Raw genomic sequence first — 27,387 nt, forward strand, 5'->3', positions numbered from 1 at the left:
AGATAAGCTACTGTCACCTCCTGGCTATGCTGAGATATTCATTGCTTGGCAGAGCATTGCCGTGCAGGCAAGTCATGTCTATGATGGTGAGAAACCCCTCCTTTGGGAAAGTGAAACTGTTTATATTGATTGTTATAGACCTGGTGGACCTCAGAGCTACATACTATTAGAAAAGATTAAGAGGTCAATTTATCAGTAATATTTGCGGGATTTCCCCCCGAAAACACCCTTTTTTGGAGGAGTACCCGCAAATATTAGGTTTCCCTAATATGGGGGGCTGCAGCATATATTACAGATATCTGCTGCAGCCCCACATTTTCGACCGCAAAAGCAGCCCCCATAGAAACCTATGGGGGTTGCTTTCTTTACCAAGCTCTGAAATGCGAAAAGCTCCCCTTCCGACCTTTTGCCAGCAGGTGCCATCTTCCTTGTGATATTTTCATAAGGTGACGTATGCACAAAAGATAGAAAAGGCTTTGGCACAGTGCTCGGGTCTTTACTATCACCCGAGTCGGTGCTATCTTCCAAATATGCGAAAATAGCTGGCACAAAACCCTCTATGGTGATCCATCAATGGTTTGCACAACTCGATGGCTACTGCTGCTGGCGGGCATGGTGGCCGATGGGCCAATCAGAATAGAGGGTTGGGCTTACCGGGCCACCGGTGGGCGGGGCTAAGCTCAGAACCATCGGGTCCTAGCAGGGGCATAACTAGGTATTTGAAGGCTCCATAGAAAAAGATTGTAAGGGTCTCTGTGTACCACCCAATGGTGAAAAATTTATATAACACATGTAACTCTGACAAGGAAGATGGGCCCCCCTCAGCTCTGGGCCCCATAGTGTGGGCTATTCCCTCATTATTTCATTTTCAATTAAGCAGGTAAAAGGTCTGGAGTTGATTCTAGGTGTGACATTTGCATTTGGAATCAGTTGCTGTCCACTCTCAATATGAGATCCAAAGAGCTGTCACTATCAGTGAAGCAAGCCATCATTAGGCTGAAAAATCAAAACAAGCCCATCAGAGAGATAGCAAAAACATTAGGTGTGGAAAATCAACTGTTTGGAACATTCTTAAAAAGAAAGAATGCACCGGAGAGCTCAGCAACAACAAAAGACCCGGAAGACCATGGAAAACAACTGTGGTGGATGACAGAAGAATTATTTCCCTGGTGAAGAAAAACCCCTTCACAACAGTTGGCCAAATCAAGAACACTCTCCAGGAGGTAGGTGTATATGTGTCAAAGTCAACAATCAAGAGAAGACTTCACAAGACTGAATATAGAGGGTTCACCACAAGATGTAAACCATTGGTGAGCCACAAAAACAGGAAGACCAGATTAGAGTTTGCCAAACAACATCTAAAAAAGCCATTACAGTTCTGGAACAACTATGGACAGATGAGACAAAGATCAACTTGTACCAGAGTGATGGGAAGAGAAGAGTATGGAGAAGGAAATAAACTGCTCATGATCCAAAACATACCACCTCATCAGTGAAGCATGGTGGTGGTAGTGTCATGGCGTGGGCATGTATGGCTGCCAATGGAACTGGTTCCCTTGTATTTATTGATGATGTGACTGCTGACAAAAGCAGCAGAATGAATTCTGAAGTGTTTCGGGCAATATTATATGTTCATATTCAGTCAAATGCTTCAGAACTCATTGGACGGCGCTTCACAGTGCAGATGGACAATGACCCGCAGCAGACTGCAAAAGCAACCAAAGAGTTTTTTAAGGCTAAAAAGTGGAATGTTATGCAATGGCGAAGTCAATCCCCTGACCTGAATCCGATTGAGCATGCATTTCACTTGATGAAGACAAAACTGAAGAGAAAATGCCCCAAGAACAAGCAGGAACTGAAGACAGTTGCAGTAGAGGCCTGGCAGAGCATCACCAGGGATGAAACCCAGTGTCTGGTGATGTCTATGCGTTCCAGACTTCAGGCTGTAATTGCCTGCAAAGGATATGCCCCAAAGTATTAAAAAGTGAAAATTAGATTTAGGATTGTTTAGTTTGGCCCATTACTTTTGGCCCCTTAAAAAATGGGAGGCACATATAGAAACCGTTGTAATTCCTACACCGTTCACCTGATTTGGATGTAATTACCCTCAATTTAAATCTGAAATTCTGCAGTTAAAGCACATCTTGTTTGTTTAATTTCAAAGCCATTGTGGTGGCGAATAGAGGCCAAAATATGAAAATTCTGTCAATGTCCCAATATTTGCACCTGACTGTATATATATTGTGACACAGTCAGATTAGGAGGTCCCTCTCCTGGGTAGGGGACTCCTTCCTTACACACACACACAGCAGCAGGGAAGCAGCACACCAGTCTGGAAGCGAGTACAAGCTGGTCGGCGCCAGTCTTTATTGTACAATGTCAGAAATAACATAAAGAAAACATAAACATAAATCCTAGCACTGTCGGGGCACTAACTTCACAGGTAGTTCCCTCACTACCAGAACCTGGCAGGGCCTAATGCCCTCGCCAGCAACAAAGCACAGCACAGTACTCACAGATAGGTTTTCCAAGTGTCTCTGAGCAAACTCCCCGTCTGCTCTCCCAGGTGAGATAATCAGCCCTCAACACACTAGGCTTATATTGGCCACTCTCAGGTGGAAAACCCTAACAAGCCTGTTACCAGGCTAAGAGAACCAAAACCTGGAGTGGCCGTGGGTGGAGCCCTCCCTCTCCTCTCACCCACAACCCCCAGGTCCCAAACCGGCTTTTCAAAAAGCCGAAACTCAAGCCTGCTACACTGCAGACTTTCTCCTGGGGATTTAAAACACATAAGACAGGAATCTGGGATAAATGTCCCTGTCACAGACCACTTTACCAGTGATCCTATCACATATCCCCCCCCTTTGTTTCGACCTATGGGGCGGAACAACTGAAGCCCCCAAACAATGAACGTGTGACAACACATCAGCATTGGCCAGCTGGCTTCCTGGCCTGTGTTCCACTGAAAATTTTAAAGTTTGTAACGCCAAGAACCACCTCATAATTCTCGCATTACTGTCCTTATTTTCGGACATCCACTTTAAAGGGGCACGGTCAGTGATCAATTTGTACTTTCTTCCAACCAAGTAGTACCTGAGAGCCTCTAACGCCCACTTTATGGCCAACGCCTCCTTCTCCACTGTGGCATCGGGTAGGCATCGAATTTTGAAACACTGTTCAACTTTCGGAAGTCATTACAGAAACGCACACTCCCGTCGGGCTTTGGAATCAACCCAATGGGACTTGACCATTCACTATGTGCTACTGGTAACCTATAGGGCCTTAGATTTACTGGAGGGGCTCGGTCGGCCGACAGTACCGTTCTATCTTTCCAGGGCTTTAACTGATTTATATGGTATATCTGTTCCGGCTTTCTTTTCCCCGGCTAGTAAACTTTGTAATTGACCTGTCCCACTCTTTCTAAGATTTCAAAGGGGCCTTGCCATTTAGCCAAAAGTTTATTTTCCACAGTGGGAACCAATACTAACACTCTGTCCCCAGGAGCAAAGCTGCGTAACCGAGCATTGCGGTTGTATACTCTCTGCTGTGCCTGTTGAGCCTGTTTCAGGTGCTCTCTCACTATTGGCACCTCTACAATAGGCAATGGAACTAGTGGACCCTTAAAACGTGGTCTGGGAGCATGATACTGACACTCAGGGCAGGATGTGCAAAAGTCAGATACCTCTCTTCTGACGTCTAAATCAGGCAGACGATCAACTGGCCCAACAACACTTCCCACCTCAACGGGAGGCACATCAGTTGGCGGGCCACCGTCACGCTCCGCATTCTCTAGTTCGCCAACCATAGTAGAAAAAGGGAATAACTCTGACTCAGAAGAAACTCCCTCCTCCACTACATCGACAACCTTCTCAAATGGATCGGGGTTGTTCACTTCTGGAACAAAACGGCTTTCCCACAACTTCCAGAAGTGAGCAAAGTCTTTCCCCAATATTGCATCGTACATCAGACCAGGCACCAAACCCACAGAAACTATAGCAGAACCACATGGTGTCTCGATGTTCACCTCGGCAGTAACATAATATCGAGTATCCCCATGTATGCAGGTCACACCAACAGTTTTCCCCTTACGCCTCAAGGGGTTCACCAGCTCAGCTTTTATAAGTGTCACCAAGCTACCAGAGTCTAACAGTGCCTCTACTCGGTTGCCATCTACAGTGAGTACACACATGTGCTTATCAGTCTCAGCCTGCCGGTCAGCCATACAGGCTGTCTGTGCAAAGAAAGAAGCCCTGCGGTAGACATGAGCAGTATCACATTGCATAGGTTCAGTTGTAAGTGAACAATTAGCGGCAATATGGCCGAAGTCACCACATCGGAAACACTGAGTCATATTAATGTCTATTCGTTTACGGGCAAGAACCTTCCTGGCCTGGCAGGCCTGTCTCCAGGTTCTTCACCCTCAGTCTTAGGTACATCCCACCGCCCAGCACCCTTCTCCCCTGGAACAGTCTTACCAGTGTCTGTGGGAGTTCGCCGGTGCGCCATCGGGGCTCAGTGGGGCATACTCATCAGCTCCTCAGCCGCCACGTACCTCTCCACCAGCTCGACCAACTGGTCCGCGGACTTAGGGTCTGCATGGCTCACCCACTTGCGCAGAGTCACAGGTAACGATCGCAGGTACCGGTCCATCACGACCCTTTCCACGATCTGTGGTCCCGTCAGCGTCTCGGGCTGTAGCCATTTTGAGGACAGATGGACGAGGTCATGCATCTGCGAACGTGGAGGCTTGTCCATATGGAACTCCCAGCGGTGGACCCGTTGGGCACGAACAAAGGTGGTGACTCCCAAGCGAGTTAGGATCTCCTGTTTTAGTTTTTTATAGTCCTTGGCATCAGCCAGGCATAAGTCGAAATAGGCCTTTTGTGGCTCCCCAGACAAAAAAGGGGCCACCAGACTTGCCCAGTGCTCCTTGGACCAACTCTCCCTTTCGGCCGTTCTTTCAAATGCGGCGAGATAGGCCTCCACATCATCGCCCGAATTCATCTTTTGGAGCAAGTGACTGGCTCGTACGGAGTGAGTGGTGGTGGGAGGACCAGTAATAACATCTCTGGGCCGGGCGACTAGGTGCTGTACCACCTCTTTTATGGCCTGGCTGTTTTCCGCTAAGGCCTTGCGGGTTTCCTCGATGGCGACCTGTTGTTGCCCCTGGGCTGTCTCCAAGGCCAACAGTTGCACCCTGGTGGATTCCTGCAGAGCCCTGGTAGCTTCCTGCTGAGCTGCTGTAGCTTGGAGCAAGGCCTTAATTATGTCCTCCATTTTGTCCTGGGGTGTAGGTTGGAAGCTGAACCTTGCCTCTCTGAGCATTGGCTGACGCCTCCTCTATGGGACTCCAAGGACACAGCGTTATTTCCACACTCACAAATTGGGTGTCTGTCCCTTTAATTATTAAACGGAAAGTTTTCCTCTCGCTGCAACTTCAGTGTGTGTGGTTGCCCGCATTCTCCACCATATTGTGACACAGTCAGATTAGGAGGTCCCTCTCCTGGGTAGGGGACTCCTTCCTTACACACACACACACAGCAGCAGGGAAGCAGCACACCAGTCTGGAAGCGAGTACAAGCTGGTCGGCGCCAGTCTTTATTGTACAATGTCAGAAATAACATAAAGAAAACATAAACATAAATCCTAGCACTGTCGGGGCACTAACTTCACAGGTAGTTCCCTCACTACCAGAACCTGGCAGAGCCTAATGCCCTCGCCAGCAACAAAGCACAGCACAGTACTCACAGATAGGTTTTCCAAGTGTCTCTGAGCAAACTCCCTGTCTGCTCTCCCAGGTGAGACAATCAGCCCTCAACACACTAGGCTTATATTGGCCACTCTCAGGTGGAAAACCCTAACAAGCCTGTTACCAGGCTAAGAGAACCAAAACCTGGAGTGGCCGTGGGTGGAGCCCTCCCTCTCCTCTCGCCCACAACCCCCAGGTCCCAAACCGGCTTTTCAAAAAGCCGAAACTCAAGCCTGCTACACTGCAGACTTTCTCCTGGGGATTTAAAACACACAAGACAGGAATCTGGGATAAATGTCCCTGTCACAGACCACTTTACCAGTGATCCTATCACAATATATATATATATATATATATATATATATATATTAGGGATGTAGGGATGTGCAGGCTCGGATAGGTTCGAGTTTGCACGTGGAGTTCGGATTTTTCCCTCCAAAAAAACGGAACTCAGAAAGAGGCAAAACGTCATCTTGCATGGACGAACATCATCATTCCTGGACTTTTGTCCAGGAATGATGATGTTCGTCCATGCAAGATGACATTTTGCCTCTTTCTGAGTTCCGTTTTTTTGGAGGGAAAAATCCGAACTCCACGTGCAAACTCGAACCTATCCGAGCCTGCACATCCCTAATATATATATATATATATATATATATATATATTGTGATACGATCGGGGTAGATGGACACCTCCTTACACACAGCAGCCAGGAACAGCACACCAGTCCAGGGTTTTGTCTGAACCAGTTTTTATTGTGCGATATAAATAGTAAAATAAACAAAACATAAAAATAAATCGTAGCCCGTCTGGACACTAACTATACAAATAAATCCCTCTCTCAAGGTGGCAAGGCCTACTGCCTCACCACAAAACTGTATCACTGTCTCTGAACAAACCTCACTGTCTGTTCACCCCAGGTGTATATGAGACAATGAAACAGACCTTGATCCAGCTTATATGAGCCACTTCCAGGTGCAACTACTGATCAGCCTGCTCTCAGACTGAAAGGCACAACACCTGGAATGGCCTGTAGATGGAGCCCTCCCTTCTCTTCTCACATCCACACCCTCAGGATCCATTATCCGTTTTTTTTCCAAAAGCAGACACTCCAATCTGTTCGGCAGAACAGACTTTTCCTGGGGGTTTAAAACACATATGTGAGAAAACTGGGACACACATATATGCCACCCACAACTTCTCCAGTGCTTCTATCACATATCCCCCGCTTGTTTCAACCTGTGGGGCGGAACAACTGCAGCCCCCAAACAATGAACACGCAACTAATCATCTGCATTGGCCAGCTGGCTTCCTGGCCTGTGTTCTACTGTAAATTTAAAGTTTTGTAATGCCAAGAACCACCTCGTTATTCTCCCATTGCTCTCTTTGTTCTCTGACATCCATTTCAAAGGGGCATGGTCAGTGATCAACCTGAACTTCCTTCCCATCAAGTAGTACCTGAGAGTTTCTAATGTCCATTTTATGACCAGCGCTTCTGTCTCGACTGTAGCATAGTTTCTCTCATGTACATTCAATTTCCGGCTTAAGTAAAAAATAGGGCGTTCTTCGCCTTTTTTGCTCTGGGACAGGAACGCTCCTATGCCTACATCTGATGCATCAGTTTGCACAACAAACTCCAGGTCAAAATCAGGAGTCATCAGAACTGGTTGGGCGCACAATGCTATTTTTGACTCCTGAAAAGCCTTTTCTGCTTCAGGACACCATTTAACCATGACTTCCTGTTTGCGTTTGATAAGGTCAGTGGGACTGCAATGGTGGCAAAATTGGGTATAAACCTCCTATAATACCCAGTGATCCCTAAGAAGGCTCTCACCTGCTTCTTATTCAGGGGTCGTGGCTAGTTTAGTATTGCCTCAATCTTATTAAGCTGTGGCTTTATCAAACCTCTGCCAATGGTGTATCCAAGATACTTTTCTTCTTCCATCCCTAGGCAACATTTTTTTGGGTTGGCTGTCAATCCTGCCTTATAGATGGAGTCCAACACTGCTTGTACTCCGGGCAAGTGAGACTGCCAATCAGGACTCTGAAGGACCACATCATCCAGATAAGCCGCAGCATACTGTCTATGTGGCTTTAGAATTCTATCCATCATTCTATCCATCATCCTTTGAAAGGTAGCAGGTGCCCCATGTAACCCAAATGGCAACATCTTGTATTGGAACAACCCTTCCGGTGCAGAAACAGCTGTCTTTTCTTTGACATTCTCAGTTAACGGCACTTGCCAATACCCTTTTAAGTCTAGAGTGGTTAAGTACCTGACTGTTCCTAGTTTTTCAATTAGTTCATCAACTCTTGGCATTGGATAGGCATCGAACTTTGACACACTGTTCAATTTTCAGAAATCATTGCATAAACGCACACTCCCATCAGGCTTTGGAATAAGCACAATGGAACTTGACCACTCACTATGCGATTCTTCAATTACACCCAATTCCAAAATTTTTTTATTTCTCTAGACACTGATTCTCTATATGGCTTTGGAACTATTAATTGTTCCACAACATCTTCCCGTTTCTTAGTCACCTGATACAAAAAATCCTGGCGTACTGCCATATGAGGATATGACCACGGACTATCAGGGTCTATGGATTTACCATCAATAACTTTTACATTCTCCCTGGCTTTTACCAGACTAGGGTCATTTAACTGCTCCACAGCAAAGATCTCTTTTCTGACTTCAAGATCAGGCAGACGATCAACTGGCCCATTAACGCTTCCCATCTCAGTGGGAGGCACATCACTGGGTGAGTCACCATCATTCTCAGCATTCTCTGGTTCACCAATCATGCTAAAAAAAGGGAACATCTCAGACTCTGAAGAAACTCCCCATGCTACTGCATCAGTAACCTTCTCAAATGAATCGGGGTTATTTACTTCCGTAACAAATCGGCTTTCCCACAACTTCCAGAAGTGAGCAAAGTCTCTCCCCAATATTGCATCATACATCAAGCCAGGCACCAAATCCACAGAGACTATAGCTGAACCACACTGTGTTTCTATGTTCACTTCTGCAGTAACATAATACCGAGTATCCCCATGTATGCAGGTCACACCAACAGTTTTTCCCTTACGCTTTAAGGGGTTCACCAGTTCAGCTTTCATAAGTGTAACCAGGCTACCAGAATCTAACAGAGCCTCTACTTGGTTGCCTTCTATAGTGACTGACTATACACATCTGCTTATCTGTCTCAGCCTGTTGGTCAGCAGTACAGGCTGGCTGAGCAGAGAAAGACACTCTGCGATTAACATAAGCAGTATCACATTGCATAGGTTCAGTGGTAAGCGAACAATTAGCAGCAATATGGCCCAAACCCCCACATCGAAAACATTGGATCATATTGTTATCAAGTCTTTTACAAGGTAGGAAGCTTCCTGGCCTGATTGGCCTATCGCCAGGTTCCAAACCCACAGTCTTAAGTTAATTCCACCACCCAGCACCCTTCTCCCCTGGAACAGTCTTACCAGAGATCACGAGAGATCGCCGTTGCAGAATTGGGGCTCGATGGGGCACACTCAACAGTTCCTCAGCCGCCACATACCTCTCCACCAGTTCAACCAATTGGTCTGCTGTTTTGGGGTCTGCATGGCTCACCCACTTGCGCAGAGTTGCAGGTAGAGATCGCGGATATCGATCCATCACGACCCTTTCCACGATCTGTGGTCCTGTTAGAGTCTCTGGCTGCAGCCATTTTGTGGTAAGATGGACGAGGTCATGCATTTGAGAGCGTGGAGGCTTTTCTGTTTGGAACTCCCAGTGATGGACCTGTTGGGCGCGAACAAATACTGTGAGTCCCAATCGAGTTAAGATTTCCTGTTTCAGTTTATCATAGTCTTTCGCATTAGTCAGGCACAAGTCATAGTATTCTTTTTGTAGTTCTCCAGAGAGGAAGGGTGCCACAAGACTTGCCCACTGCTCTTTAGGCCACTTCTCTCTTTCGGCGGTTCTTTCAAAGGCCATAAGATATGCTTCCACATCAACATTCTGGGTCATCTTTTGCAGAAAGTGACTGGCCCGTATGGAGCGAGTGTTAGTTGGAAGATCAGCGGAAGCATCTCCAGAACAGACTACTAGCTGTTGTACCACCTCTCTTAGGGCTCTATTTATTAACATTATTTTCACACCCTTTTTACATTATTTTAGTATCACCTACAGTTACTAAAGGGCAATTGGAGTAGAAAACTTAAAATTCTACTCCAACCCCTAAGTATCACTTATTTTTAGTAGGCAGATCGCATTTCCCATCATTGTAATGGGAAATGTGATCTGACCAAAGTTACTAAAAATAAAATGTGAAAAAACACCGGGGAAAGCCCTGTGATAATAACGCCACCTGGAGGTGGCATTATCCAGGGTCTCCCCCGGTTACAGGACTCCTGCTCTGCTCTAACGTGCAGAGCAGAGCCTGGAGCCAGCCCCAGTGATCAGCTGTGTGGTCTAAACAGACTACACTCTGATTTACTGTAAAAAAAAAAAGTAAAAAAAAACAAACTTACCTGAGTCCAGGGACCAGAGTTCGGGGCTCCGGTGATGTCCTCCCTCCGGTCAGCTGGTCTTCCATGCTGCACTGGGCCCGGTCGTCACCTGACAGGGTCCCAGTGCAGTATGGGATGTCAACTGACCGGAGCGACAGAGGACATCACCGGAGGCCCGATAACTGCAGGTAAGTGTAATTAAGGGAGGGGGGGAGGGTCGCAGGGGGTACGCGATTGCGGGGGCAGGGCTTAGTGACGGGTCGGAGCTTGGCAACAGGGGGTAGCAGCGGCCGGTCGCCGCATGTGAGCCACTTCCAGGTGCAACTACTAATCAGCCTGCTCTCAGACTGAAAGGTCCAACACCTGGAACGGCCTGTGGATGGAGCCCTCCCTTCTCTTCTCACATCCACACCCTCAGGATCCATTATCCGGCTCTTACCAAAAGCCGACACTCCAACTTTTCCTGGGAGTTTAAAACACATATGTGAGAAATCTGGGACACACATATATGCCACCCACAATTTCTCCAGTGATTCTATCACAATATATATACACACAGCATATGCATAGACATGGGCACCGAGAGGGGGGGGGAGCGGGTACAGATTACCGGGGCCCGGCTTCCTGAGGGGCCCGGCGGGGGCCCGGGTCCGGCGCCGCTCCCGCTCCCTCCCAGCAGCCCAGCACACAACGTGTGCTGAGCTGCAGTGGAGACTGCTCGTGGCTGCTGAGCAGCAGCCACAGCAGTCTCCTATGCCTGTGGGGGGGAGCGATCACACTGATCGCGCCCCCCCTGGCTTTGAGCAGGGCTGAGGGGGCCCAAAGCGAATCTTTTTTTTTTTTCGGGAAGCGGCCGTGGCCACGCCTCCCGCGATTAGGCCACGCCCCCTATTACCCGGGCCCGCCGCGGCTCTCAGCGAGCCTGTGCATAGAAATAAATATACTTTGAACCATTGACATGAGTGTGACACACCGCTCCCTCATTGTGCTCCCCTTCCCCCATTCACATGCCTCACTATGCTCCCCTTCCCCCTCATTATAATCAACTCAAGGTAAACCCCCGCCTTGGAGTACATTTGACATACAGAACTTCCATAGAATGCCGGCCGGACTGCGCCTGAGCTTGCTTCTGGGTGGGACAGGAGAGGCTGAGCACTGGGGTGGGGGTGGCACTCTCTGATGACTCCTTCGATCTCCCAGCCAGTGATCAGTGGATTCTGAAGAAAGAGATAATTCAACTTACTTCAGACTTCTTTGCCGGGTTGCCAACAATCTGACTGCCTCTTCCGGGAGGAGGCAGCCAGATCGACAGAGCAGGGGAACATGATGCGAATTTGGGGGCGGGGGCGTGACTGCTAGATTCAGCATGAATCGCGTCATCGGCTCCCCCGGACTGACCAATTACAAGGGGGAGTGAATGTTGGGGGGGTTCGGGTGAGTGGCACCAGCGGGAGGCTCCCAACCATCCCGTGAAAGCAAGCAAGTATGCTCCTTGGATCACTGGCTGAGAGATCCGAGAGATCATCACGCAGCAACCCTGCCCCCACCCCAGTGCTGAGCCTCTACAGTCCCCGGTGGTAGTCAGATTAAAGAGAGATACTATTGCCATACGGTTCCTAGGGTCATCTATCTCATGGCCAGCCCTGCTTGTGTATAATCCGAGCAGCAGTTGGCACCCTGGCCCAGTTCGCCCTCGATTATGGGAGTGTCGTGGGTGTGTCAGTGAATGCTGCTCAATTCTCAAACGCACGCAGTTCTGCTGCAAAAATATGCTAATGTTTGCAACTGCTCAGCCAGCTTAGAGACGCCCACTACTGCTATCTCACTTCCGTAAGTCCTCACAGTCCTGCGTATACATCGGTAACATCGAGTAACATGAGCCCCTCGCGCAGAATTACAGCAGGTCTGACCTGTCTCAGAAATTGCGACTCCTCGTCGCATGCAGTGAGTACTCAAGCTGCGAATGCCGTCGCAGTAGCTAATTTATGTACGCCCAGGAAACGGCGTTCAAACGGACAGGCACGCCTGCGTTTCTCCTACCACTCCCCATTCACCACTCCCAAATGCTGAAGCCCCGTCACTCACTCTGCGATGGCTTTGCATATGCATACGCAATCGCAGTGCGATCGCAATACTGGCCTGCGCACGAGCACTATGGTGCCTCATTCTTAAAAACCTATACCCTCTCCAATACTCCCGATTCATCTCTCTCCTCCGATCTGCGTGCGCTTTTGCAATTGCGATCAGTAATGAATCAGGCCCATAGTTCAGACGAGACACAGCGCCTGCGGCTGCCAAAGAACTGGCGCAAGTGTTGATGGTCCACGGGCATTGGAAGTGGCCGTCCCAGGCCTTGCACATTCCGGCTGCACATCTCAATAGCCGCATATATTTTATGTTGTAACTGTATTTAAAATTCGTGCTGTTCTGCTACATTTCATGTATATGAATGTAACCTGTACGTGTGATGTGCCACTTGTCTTTGTATCTCTCTCTCTTTCCTCTTTCTCTATCTATAATTTCTTTAGGACAGTGACTTCGGCAGTGACATAAAATACCTCTCTCTGGAAAACACAGCTCCCTAGACACTCATTTGTACTTCATGTACCGTTAGTTGAGCATTAGATAAACCAGGCATTCATCCAGCTCCACCACTGCACACCCCCCGCCACACCCATCTCTTCCCACATGTATTGAGCAGGAAGCCGGGAGCCCTGATAGAAATGCAGATGTGTATTTTTTTTTTTTTCACAGTGCACCAGGGGAATTAAATAGTAGACATTCTGCAAAAGTGCACAAATATGTCAATGGCTATCTCATTTATGTTACGACACAAGCATGCAGCTGTCATGGCCATTAGTGGCATGTTATATGGGTTTATGTATGGTCTTGAAAGTGGGCAGACCAGGGGGGCCGCTAATCTCTGCAATGTATAGCGGGGGCAGGGTTGTAATGATGCGATCACACCCCCATACTACCCACCATTGCTGCCACCACACCCCCTGCAACGCCCACCATTGCTGCCACCACGCTTCTGCATCGCCCTCCATTGCCGCAGTCTCGCCCCCACACACCGCCCACCATTGCCTCCACCATGCCCCCTGCAGCACTGACCTGTCGGCAAGTATGGTGTGTTAACCCATAGCTCCGGGACACCTATCCCAGAATCTATGAATCTATGGATTCATGCATGGTAACCACGGGCTCACTGTACAATCAAATGGGCTTGTAATTGAATAGCTCCGAGGATTAAAGCCTGGAGCCTGGAGCTACAAGTGTCTAATTGAGTCCGGCCCTAAAGACATCCATACACTGTGCGATATGCACCATGCGACATATCGGGCGATCCCCACACACGGGACGATCGGGTGACCGCCCGCCCAATATGCCGGCTCCCCTCTCCCCCAACCGGATAACACTGCATGGGATCACACATCGCATCCCCAGATCAACTGAACCTGCAGTAAGATCTGGGGGTGCGATGTACGGCCCTACGGGTGCGCACTCTGTCCGATATCATGTCCATACCAATTATCACAGAGCAGCTAAATCGTACCAATCCGTCGGATCGGCTGCTCTATCGCACCGTGCATGGGCACCTTAAGACTCCAAGGGGCCTATTCATCAACACTAAAATAATGGTTTTAAGGACAGTTTCCTTAATTACCGTTATTTTACTATTCATTAACACACTTAACGCAGGAGATATAACTGATATCCCCTGGTTAAGTCCATCTGCATTAATTTCCACACTCCCCATACATCTCAGCTTTTGCTTTCTGTGGTGGTAATACCCGCACAGACAGGCGGGGGAGGGGGGGCTGAGTACCTAGAACCTTTCCCTGCCCATTGCTCCATCGCTGTGTGCCCGGCAAGCTACTGAACAATATTACTTTTATTTTATTTTTTTATAAAGAGACACTGCCTGGGCTGGCTGTAGGGGGTGCTGCAGCACGCAAGCCCCTCCCAGTCAGTTCCATAGGGGCACTGTGACCGGCAGCGAGTCCCGGAGCCGCACGACGTAGGTGGGGGTGCCAGAGGGATAATATTTATTAAAGGAAGCCAAATGATTAATGTATGTATATGCGGGGGGAGAATAATACATTCAGATTACTGCTGAATGTATTTGGGGGGGGGGAGAATAATATTTATGAAAAGTGTATGTTGCAGGCTTATTCTGATTAGACATTTTTGTCATTGGGTCTGTTACCAATTATTTGGAAACCCCCCTTTCAAAATCCTGCGTTTGCCACTGGTTATATACTGTACTGTGCAACAGAAAACTCATACTGGCAGCCGGCTTCCCGACTGTCATATCCCGGCGAGGGTGAAATGCCGGGATATGTAGACATTTTTCCAACGTCGGGAGACCGGCGCCCGCACATCTCACCGGCCGGAGAGGGGGAGCGTTAACTCCACCCTCCGGCGCTACCCGCTACAGACCACATCGCATCAGCCCATGCTCCAAGCGGGTCTGAATCAGGCCCAGTGTCCCCAGTTCACATTATGCCACATTACAGTGCCCATATAGCTAAGCCTATGTCCCTTTCCTACTAATGTCAAAAAAACTTTATTTTTCTAGCATTCTATACGGGAATAGGAATAGAACTGCATACCTCTTAACATATTAGATCCATGAATTGGGACAGGGGTGCTGCCACATCACGATTGTGGAGTGGATGTTTCACTATGGGAGTGTGCCTATCACTCATGAATTGCTAGGCTGCCCCTTACCCAGCCTCCACCACTCCAAACACATATTCATTGCTGTGTGCATCAGCAGGGCCGTAGAGAGCCCGACCGAACCCAGGTAATGGAGGGGGCGTGGCCTAATAGCTGGAGGCGTGGCCACGTCCCCTTGGAAAAAAAAATAAAAATAAATCACTGTAAGCCCCCCAGCCCGGCGCTAAGCAGGGGGGGCACGATCAGTGTGATCGCTTCCCCCCATAGCCATAGGAGACTGTTCCGGCTGCTGCAGCAGCGCGAGTAGTCTCGCACTGCAGCCCAGCACAAGCTGTGTGCTGAGCCCCCTCTCAGCGCCCATGTGCATCAGTAACAGGAAAGTGTGGCACCAGCGTGTTACCCATTTTTGCAGTTTTAACGAATGAGCTGTGACTTTTGGCTAGGGATGGCCACAGACGAACAAAATATTAGCAACCATTGATGGTTGCCACCAATGGTCCATGGTTTTGTCATCAGTAGTCCAGATCCGATGGGTCTCCGACATCAATGGCACAGAGGCAACAATGTTTTTTATTTTCTCTAGAGCAGGTGTCGCTGAGCTTAGTGCTGACTGGCCAGCAGTGTCACAGAACAGGTATCTCCATCGATGGGTCAAACCATTGATGGTTTTATCACTAAGCAGTGATGCAGGGGCGTATATATAATGGGTGTGCGGGCCCACACCGCATACCCTGCACCCATATTTTTAATACTTACCACTCTGCCTCCAGAGTTCCACATCAGTACGGGTATCAGCGCTGTCAAAGTTGCCTGAAAAATGGCCTCTGTGACCATTTTCCCTGTGTTTTGTGGATGCGCAGTAGGTTAAACTCCAGGAAAATGGGCGCCGCGGTGACCTGCACTTGCTCTACACTTTGGGCACACTCTAGTGCCCAGAGTCTACCTGTGCGGCGCTGAGTGCTGCCGGCCAGAAAGAGGAGGGGGCCCCGGACAGAGACTGCACACGGGTCCCCTCCTCTCTAGAAACACCCATGCATTGATGGCACTATCAATGGTTAATCCTTCAGTTGCCATTCCTCCGTCAGGCTCCATTTGAGTCATTACCCCTTTAGCACCAGTTTCCAACGCTAAAATGGTTATGACAGCACTTTGATATTTAACAAAAGGCCACTGCTATTTTTTTGTTGAAATTATTATGCCATTTATAGATAGCGTTGGCAGAATCCTTTCCAGCTTTGCTGAATCCCTGCGGGGAAAAATCACTATGTGCATTTGACAGCATTCGACCCTTCCATTGAACGGGCTATATATCTGTAGTGCATCGGCACATCTGCTCTAGATCACAGCCGATATATCTTGCAGATACATAAGCACATCTAGCTGTGTGTACGGTCGGCCTGCCGACTGCCCGTACACTTGCTGCAGGGACCTTCGCTGACTGACATCTCAACTGGGCTGTCAAATTTAAATGCTTGCCCAGTGTTGTTGTCGACGCAGACACATCGACCGGCAGATTGGTAAGTGTATATAGCTTACCAATCTGCCGCTCGGTCTGCAGATCCCTAGGTTGGCGGATATGTTGCCCAAGTATGTAGCCACCGTAACCCGTCGCCAACAACATATGCAGAAGATGAGGTTGTGGAGTAGGGAGACACTGCTAAACCTTACCGGATAGGTGATGTTAATTACCGGTGGTATAATAGTAAGTATGACATCCCATAGTGATACTATTGGAAATATACTCTGCCAGCAGCTAGTCTCGTTGTTGCATGGAGACATTTGGAGCTTACTTGCCGACATCCAGGTCGGCACAGCGGTGGGGCATAGTGGGGACTTGAGGAAGCATTGGGGGCAGAGCCACGATGACGGAATTCAGTGCAAATTGCAACATTCCCACCCCCCTCCCCCCTCTCTGCTGGGGGTGTGGGTTTCCGGGGGTGGCACTCCCAGCCACCCGTAAAAATGGGCAAGACGGCCGGGAGACTTGCCCACTCTTCTGGGCAGCCGGGATTGCCACCCAATTTTCTGAAGCTTCCCGGCCATTACGGGAGAGTAGGCACGTATGCTTTGGGATCTATAACTAAAGGCCCCCATACATCAGCAATCTGAAAACCACAATTGAACAATTTGAAGATTTATTGTCCGATCTTAGGATTTCCCAATCGAGCAATCTGAGCCCATACACTACAGATCTTTTTCAGTGATTTGCAGATCGATTGCAGCAAACACAGATCTGGCAATCTTGAAAGGCCCATCATTTTACTGGAAACGGTCTGCTAATCTGCTGATCATCACTAGCAATCTACAGCCCCAATCGATCTGTGAAATCCAACATGTTGGACAATCTGTGAAGCCCATACATTGCAGATTTTTATACACAATCGATTGCAAATTGCACGATTGCTGCAATCCATCTCTGATGTATGGGGGCCTTAAGCCTTGGAGAGAGATAAAGTAACAACCAATCAGCTTCTGTCATTTTTCAAACAGAGCCTCTAATGTGACAGGAGCTGATTGGCTGGTAGTTTTTCACCGGCCACTTTATCTTCCTCCAAGGCTTACTACATAGACCCCTGGAAGTACCAGTCAAAGGTTTGGTCTCTCACTGTGATAAATGCAATTATGTAATGTAAAGGTCAGGTACCATAGAGAAACGTCGGGATTGTTGTAGGTAAGTAGTGAGGGATTACACATGTATTGCAGCAGAGAACAAAGGGGAGAGCAGGACAACATCGCCAGCACTGAGGTCTCAGCTAGGAGGGGGGAGGGAATGATGAGCAGGAATGACTGAGACGTGACAATTAGTGATGATCCCTCCTCCGAGTGTGAGGATGCCGGGGCCACTGCATCAGACACTCAGGGACTTCCCACCATCCAGCAGCAAGCAGCAGCCCCGGCCGGGAGCAGCAGCAGCAGCAGCACTGTGTGTACCACGCACTGGCCCCCTCTCCACCACGCCGCACAGCAGCAGCTGATCACGCGCGGCCCTCCGGCTGATTGGCTCCCGCCTGACACACCTTTGCCGCTGATTGGCCGCCGCTCTCCCCGCCCAGCGCTGCCTGGTGGGAGCCTTAATACTACATTGTGAATGGGAGCAGCTGGGAAGCGATTAGCACACAGAGAGAGCGCTGCAGCAGCCGTAGCGCCAGCATCACCCAGCACAGCAAGCATACAGGAGGAACTCCCTGCTACATGCAACAGGCAGCGATGCTCAGCTACACGTCCCATCAGCTGCACAGCAGCAGCAGGGTGAGTCCCCTCTGCTATGTATGGGGTAACAGATATGTTTTATTATTTAGTATTAGGGCAAATAATGACACCCCTGTTGCTGGTGATACTGTGCTACTTCAAGGAGCCTTGTCCTAGGTGACCATTTGTGATATTGGACTTTAACATAGTGACTTCCCACTTTCTGGGCATGCTGAAACTTGTAGTTCCACAGCTGTACAGCCACAGACTCCCCAAGCCTGATTGGATGCATGGGGTTTAGGCTATACTGGGGATAGGAGTTGGTGGTGGCTACGTGATGGGTGCGGTGATCCCCAGCAGAGGTGCTACAGTGCTATAATAGCTGCTTTGAAACCGAATCTCTCATTGCTGATAGGGCACAGGGCTAGTTATTTTTTTTTGTTTTTAATTGAGCTACAAGAAAGCAATGCAGGTGCTGGTTGGTATTTGGGAAGCCATTTGGGAGTTGTTGTTCTGATGCAATGGATGGTCTGTAGTGCAGGTGTATAACTACTTATTATAGGGAGAGAGGAGGGCTTTGGCTTTCAGCTCACTCATCATTAATAGGCAGCTCCCTGCTGGTGAAGTATTGCTGCTTGCCATGGGCAGTAATGGTGGCAATTACCTCCATTATCCCTTATTATAGACTTGTGACCGCTTCATCACCGTGCTTTTATAATATTGCACGTGACTGGATGATGGACAGTCTGTGATGAGCACTGACCAGCAGCTATACTGAATAATGCATGTGACTGGATGATGGACAGTCTGTGATGAGCACTGACCAGCAGCTATACTGAATAATGCATGCGACTGGATGATGGACAGGAAGTGATGCTGAGCACTCACCTGCAGATATACTGAATAATACATGTCACTGGATGATGGCTGTGATGCTGAATACTGACCAGCAGTAGTACTGAATAAGGCATGTGACTGGATGATGGACAGGCTGTGATGCTGAGCACTGACCAGCAGAGTAAAGCATGTGACTGGATGATGGACAGGCTGTGATGCTGGGCACTGACCAGCAGTAGTACTGAGTAAAGCATGTGACTGGATAATGGACAGGCTGTGATGCTGAGCACTGACCAGCAGTAGTACTGAATAAGGCATGTGAATGAATGATGGACAGGCTGTGATGCTGGGCACTGACCAGCAGTAGTACTGAGTAAAGCATGTCACTGGATGATGGACAAGCTGTGCATGAACCAGCAGCAATACTGAATGTGCATTGCAATATCCGCATCCCCATAACTTTTCTATGGACACTTCTGCCGGTGGCTGGGCTGGCTGCAGGTCCGTCAACCTACATAATAAGGCGCCGGGAGCGCGCAGCAGTGGTGCGCGCCCCCGGGGCAAAGACTGAGGAGAAAGTAGGTGAGAGGTCGCCGAGCGGCGAGTGCGCCGGGTTCACGCTTCCTGAGCGCTGTGAGGCAGCAGCTGATCACGCTTCGTTCACGTGCCCACCCAGGGCCCGCCGTCCAATCGCTGTGCGGCATGCGCTCCCTCGCTGGCCAATAGGGTGTTGTGGAGGGCGCTGATTGGCTGCGGCGCGCAGCGGTGTGTTTGTGTAACTGGGTCGAGAGAGGCGGGTGTGGAGGTGGTGTTGTGTATGTATGTGTGTGGGAGAATAGAGTCTTATGTGAAGTCATTGCTGGGTGTAATGTCTTGGCGTGGGGCCAAGTAGGGTGGGGGGCACTGAGTGGAAAAACATTTTCAGTTATAGTTGTACTATATATATATATATATATATATATATATATATTTATTTATTTATTTATTTTTTTAATTAGTGGAATACTCCCTTAATGGCTTATATATACGGTAGATAAAAATATATAAGCTACTGTTTCAATTCTGTATAAAGTACTTTTTTTTTTTTTGTATTGGAAAACAATAAATCTGCATCAACAAGGAGTTTGCCACGCCTTACAAAAAGCTTGACTAAAATAGTATATAGTCTAATTTAATATATTATTAAACAACAAGATGAGGTCATGCTATTTGTATAGCATTTATTCTTAAAAATGTATTTTTGCTTAAGTGGTTCTTGGGTCTATTACTGTCTTAGCTGTTTAGCCAGAATGGTGTCACTGCCATTTGCCGCCGGGCTTGTCCATTGATGGTTTTAATCCATCATTTATAAACCACCGATGGTTTAACTTTGCACATGCGCAGACCACAGCCTGCATTAGCCATCCGGACACATAGGTTCCCTCCAGTTGATGGTAGGACTAGTAGTTATCATCGATGGTTGCTAATCATCGATGGCCAACCCAAATCACCGCATATATCAACGATTAGTAGTGTGTTTTTCAGGGCTGTTTATTACCAATAATAAAAAAAAACAACCCGTGACCTAGTGAAAAGTAAAATGAAAACTTATTTTGCTTGCGCAGACATTGTGCCGCTAGTTTATAGCGCTTGGTGAATTGGCCACGTTCGTTCGCTTTTGTAAACGAAATGAACAGCAGGACAATTATGCTCAATGGTCCTGATACTAAATAATGCTGGAGTCCCCCCAAAATGTCGGTTTTCAGTGGATTGATTGCATACAATACGTTAATACAATGGAACATGGTGCTTTGTATTACTAATATTTTGACACAACAAATTAGTGTTGTACACTCTAGTGGGGGGAATTTAATTGAGCGCAAAGTTGTTTAGCTCCAGGAATGAGTGCCCGGAGCTAATCAATTTTCCGCATTGTGGCTGGCACTTAAGCTCGCAACTGGCATTGTGGCACTAGTTAAGTTGAATTTCTGCTCACACCTCCGAATAGTGCGAGCAGAAATCCTCTATTTGCGGGTTTATAGCGCGGCCGATTGAATAGCTCCGGGTGGGTACTCCTTCCCGGAGCTAAACAACATTGAGTTAAATTGAATTCCACCCAGTGTCTTTACATACGTAACCTACAATGTGGATCGCGGTGGCAACTTTAAACAAATCAGTGACATAAATAATACACAAGTATATACAACTGAATGTTTGTTGTATTGTTTGTTTGTTTTTTTAAACTTTTTTTTGTTTGATTTAATTTTAGCTAGAAAATATGGGCATTACCGGAAGTCCACGATGCGGTGGCACACCGTGGAAATCTACAGAGAAAGGTGACTTTGAGGCTGTGGAAGCTCTTATGTACATGAGCAGTCGCTGGAAGCCTGAGCCCAGAAGTTACGCTGAATTGCGGCCAATTACTCCAGCATCTGATCTGTCTGAGAATGAAGACAGTGTGATCACATCGGAGTTTGCCACCGCCATGCCGGCCTTTGTAAGTGTGCGCTGTTTTATTGTGCAGCCGTATAGTTACTCTGAACTGTCCTTAAAGGGTCTGATGCACAGTTCGTAATAGAGTAAGACAGAAGTAATTGTGTACCTGGACAAACCATGTTGCAATGCAAGGGGTGCAAATACATACATTTTATTTGCATGCGGGATAAATACTGGCTGCTTTTGCATGTAGCCCACAAATCCTGGCCATCTGTATTTAAGCACTGCAATTTAGATGTCAGTTTGGACACGCCCCTCTCAAACCTAAATCTCTCTGCGCATTCTACATCTGCCCCACCTGCAGTGCAGCATGGTATTACCCTGGTGCACAGTTACTTGTTCCATCTTACTCTATTCCCAAAGCTGAATCCGGCCTAAAGTGCGTAGGAACTCCTTATTGCTCAGGTATTTTAGTTGCATCACATGTAATATATCAGTATCCATATATTTTTTAGCATCGGTGGGAATTTGGGTTTTATTTCTAGTTTCATTAAAGAATGCAGATTTGTCATTTTAGCCAACCGATCTTCCTTTCATTTACAGTGCCTAACCCCACCGTACAGCCCTGCAGAGTTTGAGATGTCCCCTTCTCCAGGCGCCAAGCCTATGTCACCAGTGCCAGTTGCTGAAAAGAGCCGGCCTTCCAGTAATTCGGGCAACCATTCAGTAGAAAGACATTCACCGAGCCACCAGAAAGCCCAAGTGACTAGTGTCATCCGCCATACTGCCGATGCACAGCTCTACAATCAACATCCAGTCATGCCGAAGTATTTCGATGGGCTTGCCACAAGAGGCAGCAATGAGCCAAAAAGTGTACCTACTGTGGTCAAGCAAAAGGATGAAAATAAAAGGTCTGATCCAGAGCATATCAAGACTGACGTACAGGTGGCACCTTCCTTCCTACCTGTGAACGATAACCCTGGTAGAGTGTCTCCTGCTGGCCTGCAGATTTGCAATAGCAAAGCATGTTCTTCTGATGCCAGTTTTATCCCAATGCAGATCCCATCCCCTCCGCTACTAGTTTCCACCCCGCTTGCTGCACATACTGTGCCGCAGTTGCCCGTCTTCTGTCAAATGGTCCCCTTCTCTTCTCACAACTCACTGGTGACCACAGTCGTAGCAAACACCCCCGCTCATCCGCCAGCAGTCATGCATCCTCTATTTTATATGGGGGCTCCAGTGCCCAATGGCAGAGTGATGTTTGTCATGCCACAGCCTGTAGTGCACACTACCAAAACTGTTTTGTCCAGCAGTACCAGACTGTCGCCAATTGCACCTGCACCAGGAGTTGTGCCACCTGAAGGAAAAGTTACCGCCCATGTGGATCCGTCTCGAATCAGAAGTCATGTCTGCAGCCAGCATGGGTGTGGCAAGACCTACTTCAAGAGCTCCCACCTAAAGGCACATATGAGAACGCATACAGGTATGTTTATGATTCACCTCCATTTTTATTTTAATAGTAATTTGGTCCTGGCATATGTTGGATCATCCCTGCCCTGCTGTCAGCGCACCTCACACCTTGGTCGCGAACTTGTAGTGCGCTTGGCAGTCTCAGGACAGACGTGCACAATTATTATATCAATGGGGTGTTTTTCCTCCTTTTTGTAACTGGAATTTCGTTTTGTTGGTAAAAAGTAGTTGATATAAGACTTCTAATTTGTGCTACATCACATTACTGCATATTGCAGAAGACAGTGGTTCCCAGACTTTTTTGAATAACGGCTCCATAGAGCAGTGTTCTTCTCCCCAGGCTGTTTTTTGCGGGTGCACCACCTGGCAAGAAAAAGGCCACCACCCGGCACTTTGGGAGCCTGCAAGTGGGGACAGTATCTGGGAGCTGTACAAAAAGGACCAGGTCCTACACACTTTGCAGCTTTTTCATAATCAGACGACTGGACCTCTAAATAAGAAGAGGAGAATTAATATATAAAATGTTATTTTAAGTTTAAATCATTATAAGGTCAGGGTTTAAAACATTGTATTATTGCAAAGGCCCCACCCGGCTATTTCTTGATGCCACCCGGCTGGAAAAATTTTCTGCGTAGAACACTGTAGAGTATCAGCATTGTTTTCGTGGCACCCCTAAGCCAAAAGTTTTTTTTTTTTTTATTGAGAAATTCAGAATTTTTTTTTGTAAAGTGTAGTTAATAGTGCTTACCTGTCATTATTAGGTTCAGTTATGTGGTGATGGACAGGTTTGCGCTTCTGTTTGTCCACATATTTACATTATATTGACCATAAATAATTTGTCCACATATTTACATTATATTTACCATAAATAATTTGTCTGCATATTTACATTATATTGACCATAAATAATTTGATTTGGTGCCGGACCACCATCCTGAGGCACCCCTGCAAGTGTCCTGAGGCATCCCAGGGTGCCACGGCACACCGTTTGGGAACCACTGGGCACAAGAGATGTCCTTCAAATATGGGTTTAGTGCAGACAACGTACTTAGATTCTTGCTTTTAACGCAATTTTTCTTTCACAGGAGAAAAGCCTTTCAGCTGTAGTTGGGAAGGTTGTGACAGAAAATTTGCCCGATCTGATGAACTGTCCCGCCACCGCCGAACACACACAGGAGAGAAGAAATTTGCATGTCCAAAATGTGACCGCCGTTTCATGCGCAGCGATCACTTGACCAAGCACGCAAGGCGCCACCTCTCAACCAAAAAACTCCCCACTTGGCAGATGGAAGTGAGCAGGCTGAACGATATCGCGGTGCCACAGGCATCGGCTCCTGTCCAGTGAGGGTGCCCGTAGAGCTTGCTTCTCTCGGCTCAGAGTTCACGGCATGTCCGTGTCCACCACCGTGAAGACGAATCACCTTCACTCCATTATGGATGCGTGTCTGGTTAGGACCACCTTTCCCAGAACGAAACGCGGTCCGTGAAGGAAAAAGGCGGCAGCAACCAAAATACACTTTGAGGACTTGGTTCCTACTTTATTTTCTTTTCTTTTGCACTGAAGAAAAAAATGTAAAGTGCAGATAGTTTGTGTAGCACTATCCGGTTGTTAATGTTGCCAGAATATGTTGAGATTAACTTGGAGCCAATGGTAACGCTTACAAATCTATGTAGACTTGTAAATACTAACTTGGTAAAAGTGGCTTCATTTAGGCTACTACATGGTGGTCTGGACTGTCCTTACAGGAAATAAGTTGTGGTTTAACAGTACCAAGCACTGAGTAGCAATAACCGTCTGACTTACTAACAGTTCTAGCGATATAATGGGTAGTTAACATACATGATACATAAAATGTTCTTTAAATAGGTACATTTTCTTAGAGGTAACAAATATATTATGAAGTTATCGTGCTTTCAGTAAGGGTTCTCTTCTTCCTCATATGTAACAGCGGCGAGGGGCTGACCTGATCTGCTTATTAATATGGGACTGTTTTATAGGTTTCATAATACTTCTCAGGAATGGTAAATTGTGTAATTTTTCATGTTATCCTCCCTGTGCCAGTTCTCCAGAACAAAATGCAGGTTACTCATATTACTATTTTTTTTTTTATTTTTTTTTAGTTTCCATGAAAGTTGGATTTACATACACCTATTACTAGTAACTCAATACCATGGGTCTCTCAATGCATTTCATTTGGAAAACCCATTAACTGATTTATTAATGGTTTCTTTTGACGTTGGTAAGCAAAGGACAGTAATAGTAAACGTCGCCAAAACCCACAGAGACGGGTATTGCAGCAGACAACAATTCTTTTTAAGGATTCGCCATTTTGTGAAATACACATTACTATATTGAAAACGTCCCTTGGTGAGATCCCCGGAGAAAACAGTTTTAAAAAGTTTGTGGCAACTTTTTTTTTTTCTTTTGAGCACTCTTTACGTTATAACGCAATTTCCTGCCTTGTTTACTATGCCGTCAGGGAATGTGAAGGAAAATGGCTTTATGCCTTTTTGCACACTGTTAGTTGAAATTCACTTGTCGTTTTATAAGTTGGCAATTTGTATGCCCACTCTTTTTTTCTGTCATTTTATTCTAAAATGAACTTTTTGCATAATAAGGAGCTTCTGTTTTGGATAGGTTTCTCATTAAAGTGTCGCTTGCAATATTTCATATTCCAGAATATCTCGCTCATCAAATAGGAATTTTTCTTTTAGTTATAATGCTCTGATGCAGTATGAAATATAATAATCCCTGCATATTTGTATTCAGAAGGGAGACGTGCATGTTGGCGATAGCAGTATTTGCTTAGGGTTTTGTAAGTGAAGCCTCTTGCAGGGGTAAAGGTAAAATTTTGGACCTCCTTACTCAATGTTTACTAAACCATTACTACTTAATCTGATGTACTAAAAGTAAGAAAATAAGCTGCAGGTTTCAGTCACTAAAAAGTACATCTTTCTTTGTAACATAGAGGTTTATTTGTGTGCTTGTATGTCCCCCATCTGTTTCAGCTGCACTTTGGTTACAAATCTTTAAAAAGATGTGGACAGAGGAATGTTATAAATAAAGCCTTATATTATTAAATGAGTTCAGCTAATACACAGATGGATATTTACTGTTGTGTACGTGTCCCCATAACCTACAGTACTGTACACACTGTGGATGCAGCCAAGTTTTTGGTCTAGTATGCATCCTATACATTTGCTAAGGATTTTGGGGCTCATGATGTCATCAATTCCTAGTAAAGTGATGGTCTGCGTCCTTACAGCTATTTATCAGGTGTACGGAATGGCTACTTGTTGCGTCGGCCACGGATACACTTTACAAGTCATCCAATGTTTCTGTTGGATGCTTTGAAGCTTTAACTCTTCGTTCTCATGTCTGATGTGTGCACAGGTTTAATGTTGACCATTAACGTAAGAGGAATTTTGTGACTGTTCATTTTCTATATATACATATATTTGCACAGCATTTCATATGTTTTACTTTATACACGTTAAAAATTAAAGAACAATTTTATATCAATTGCGTGTGAACAGCAGCCTTTTATTTTCACCCGGGGGATATGTTCAAAGTCTAAAAGAAAAACATTGAGAAAATAATATCATTCTCATATTCCCTTTGTCAGGCTAGAACTGAGGTAGTCAGCTGGTGACTCTCTAGCTGTTGTGGAACTAGAAGTCCCAGAATTACTGCGAGCTTGAGGGACTACAAAACTATATAGCCAAATGTTTTAATGTACTTCCTTTTTTTTTTCCTATAATGAAGGAATTTTTTTTAAAATAACTTGTATATGATATCTATACCCCCCCTAAATCACTGCTGTTACTGTACCCTAGAAAACACTTTCAGGTGTTACCAGACTTGTGAAAAGATACTAATATATAACCTATGGCGCTTTCATATATTAGAACATACAGTATATCTTCTTTTTGATTTAATATGGTAAATTGAAATTAACAATAAGAATATACAGTTCACTATAAATTTGTTCAACGTATCGCAAAAGCACAGTAAAGAATAGAGAAAAACATGGGGAGATGTAAGAGATGGCACTTGTGAAATGCGCCATTTGACGCAGCAAACTTCGGTATGTATGAAAGCAAAACAAAAAAACAAATTTCTCTACCTTATCCGCAAATATCTAATGATTTTTGCCGTAGCAAACTATTGTATGGCAACGGAAAATCATTCCGATATAAAAAAAAAAATGATAAGCACACTTTTGTGGCTTATTGTTTTTTCACATTTCGGTAGGATTACGTGCTGCTATGTGTACAAACCTGCAGCGGCTTCTGTGTGGGAGTTTTGCTGCGCACATGATGCTGCGATGTTTGCAAGATCTTGCACGTGCTCAGTGGGGCCGGACAGGAGGTAGACTGATGTGTCGGTCTTGCACGAGTCTCCGGAGGGGGGAGTGTTAATACATCTTGGGGTTATTGCTTCCTGCTTCTCTTGTCGAGAAATAGCAGCCTGATGAGTGCCGCTATGGTACATCTCCCCCATAGTATAGTGTTACCACTCAAGCATGGGGGTCAGTTCAGTTAGGGAC

At 46.6% G+C, this 27,387-nt stretch overlaps 1 protein-coding gene across 1 annotated transcript; it reads left to right on the forward strand.

Annotated features, from left to right (window-relative positions):
- Positions 1-17,990: 17,990 nt before the first annotated feature.
- Positions 17,991-26,341, forward strand: KLF10 (KLF transcription factor 10). Its single transcript, XM_088442599.1, has 4 exons — positions 17,991-18,175; positions 21,201-21,428; positions 21,971-22,850; positions 23,923-26,341. Exons 1-4 carry the CDS (start codon positions 18,119-18,121, stop codon positions 24,180-24,182), a joined length of 1,425 nt encoding a protein of 474 aa, XP_088298725.1. The 5' UTR covers positions 17,991-18,118; the 3' UTR covers positions 24,183-26,341.
- The last annotated feature ends 1,046 nt before the right edge of the window (positions 26,342-27,387 follow it).

Source organism: Taudactylus pleione, unplaced genomic scaffold (genome assembly GCF_031769625.1).
Source record: "Taudactylus pleione unplaced genomic scaffold, aTauple2 ptg000314l, whole genome shotgun sequence".
Lineage (NCBI taxonomy): Eukaryota > Metazoa > Chordata > Amphibia > Anura > Myobatrachidae > Taudactylus > Taudactylus pleione.

Coding starts and splice junctions, on each gene's coding strand:
- KLF10 (XM_088442599.1), top strand. CDS start 18,119: ATGCAACAGGCAGCGATGCTCAGCTACACGTCCCATCAGCTGCACAGC. Junction 18,176..21,200: donor AGCTGCACAGCAGCAGCAGG/GTGAGTCCCCTC, acceptor ATTTAATTTTAG/CTAGAAAATATGGGCATTAC. Junction 22,851..23,922: donor ACATATGAGAACGCATACAG/GTATGTTTATGA, acceptor TTTCTTTCACAG/GAGAAAAGCCTTTCAGCTGT.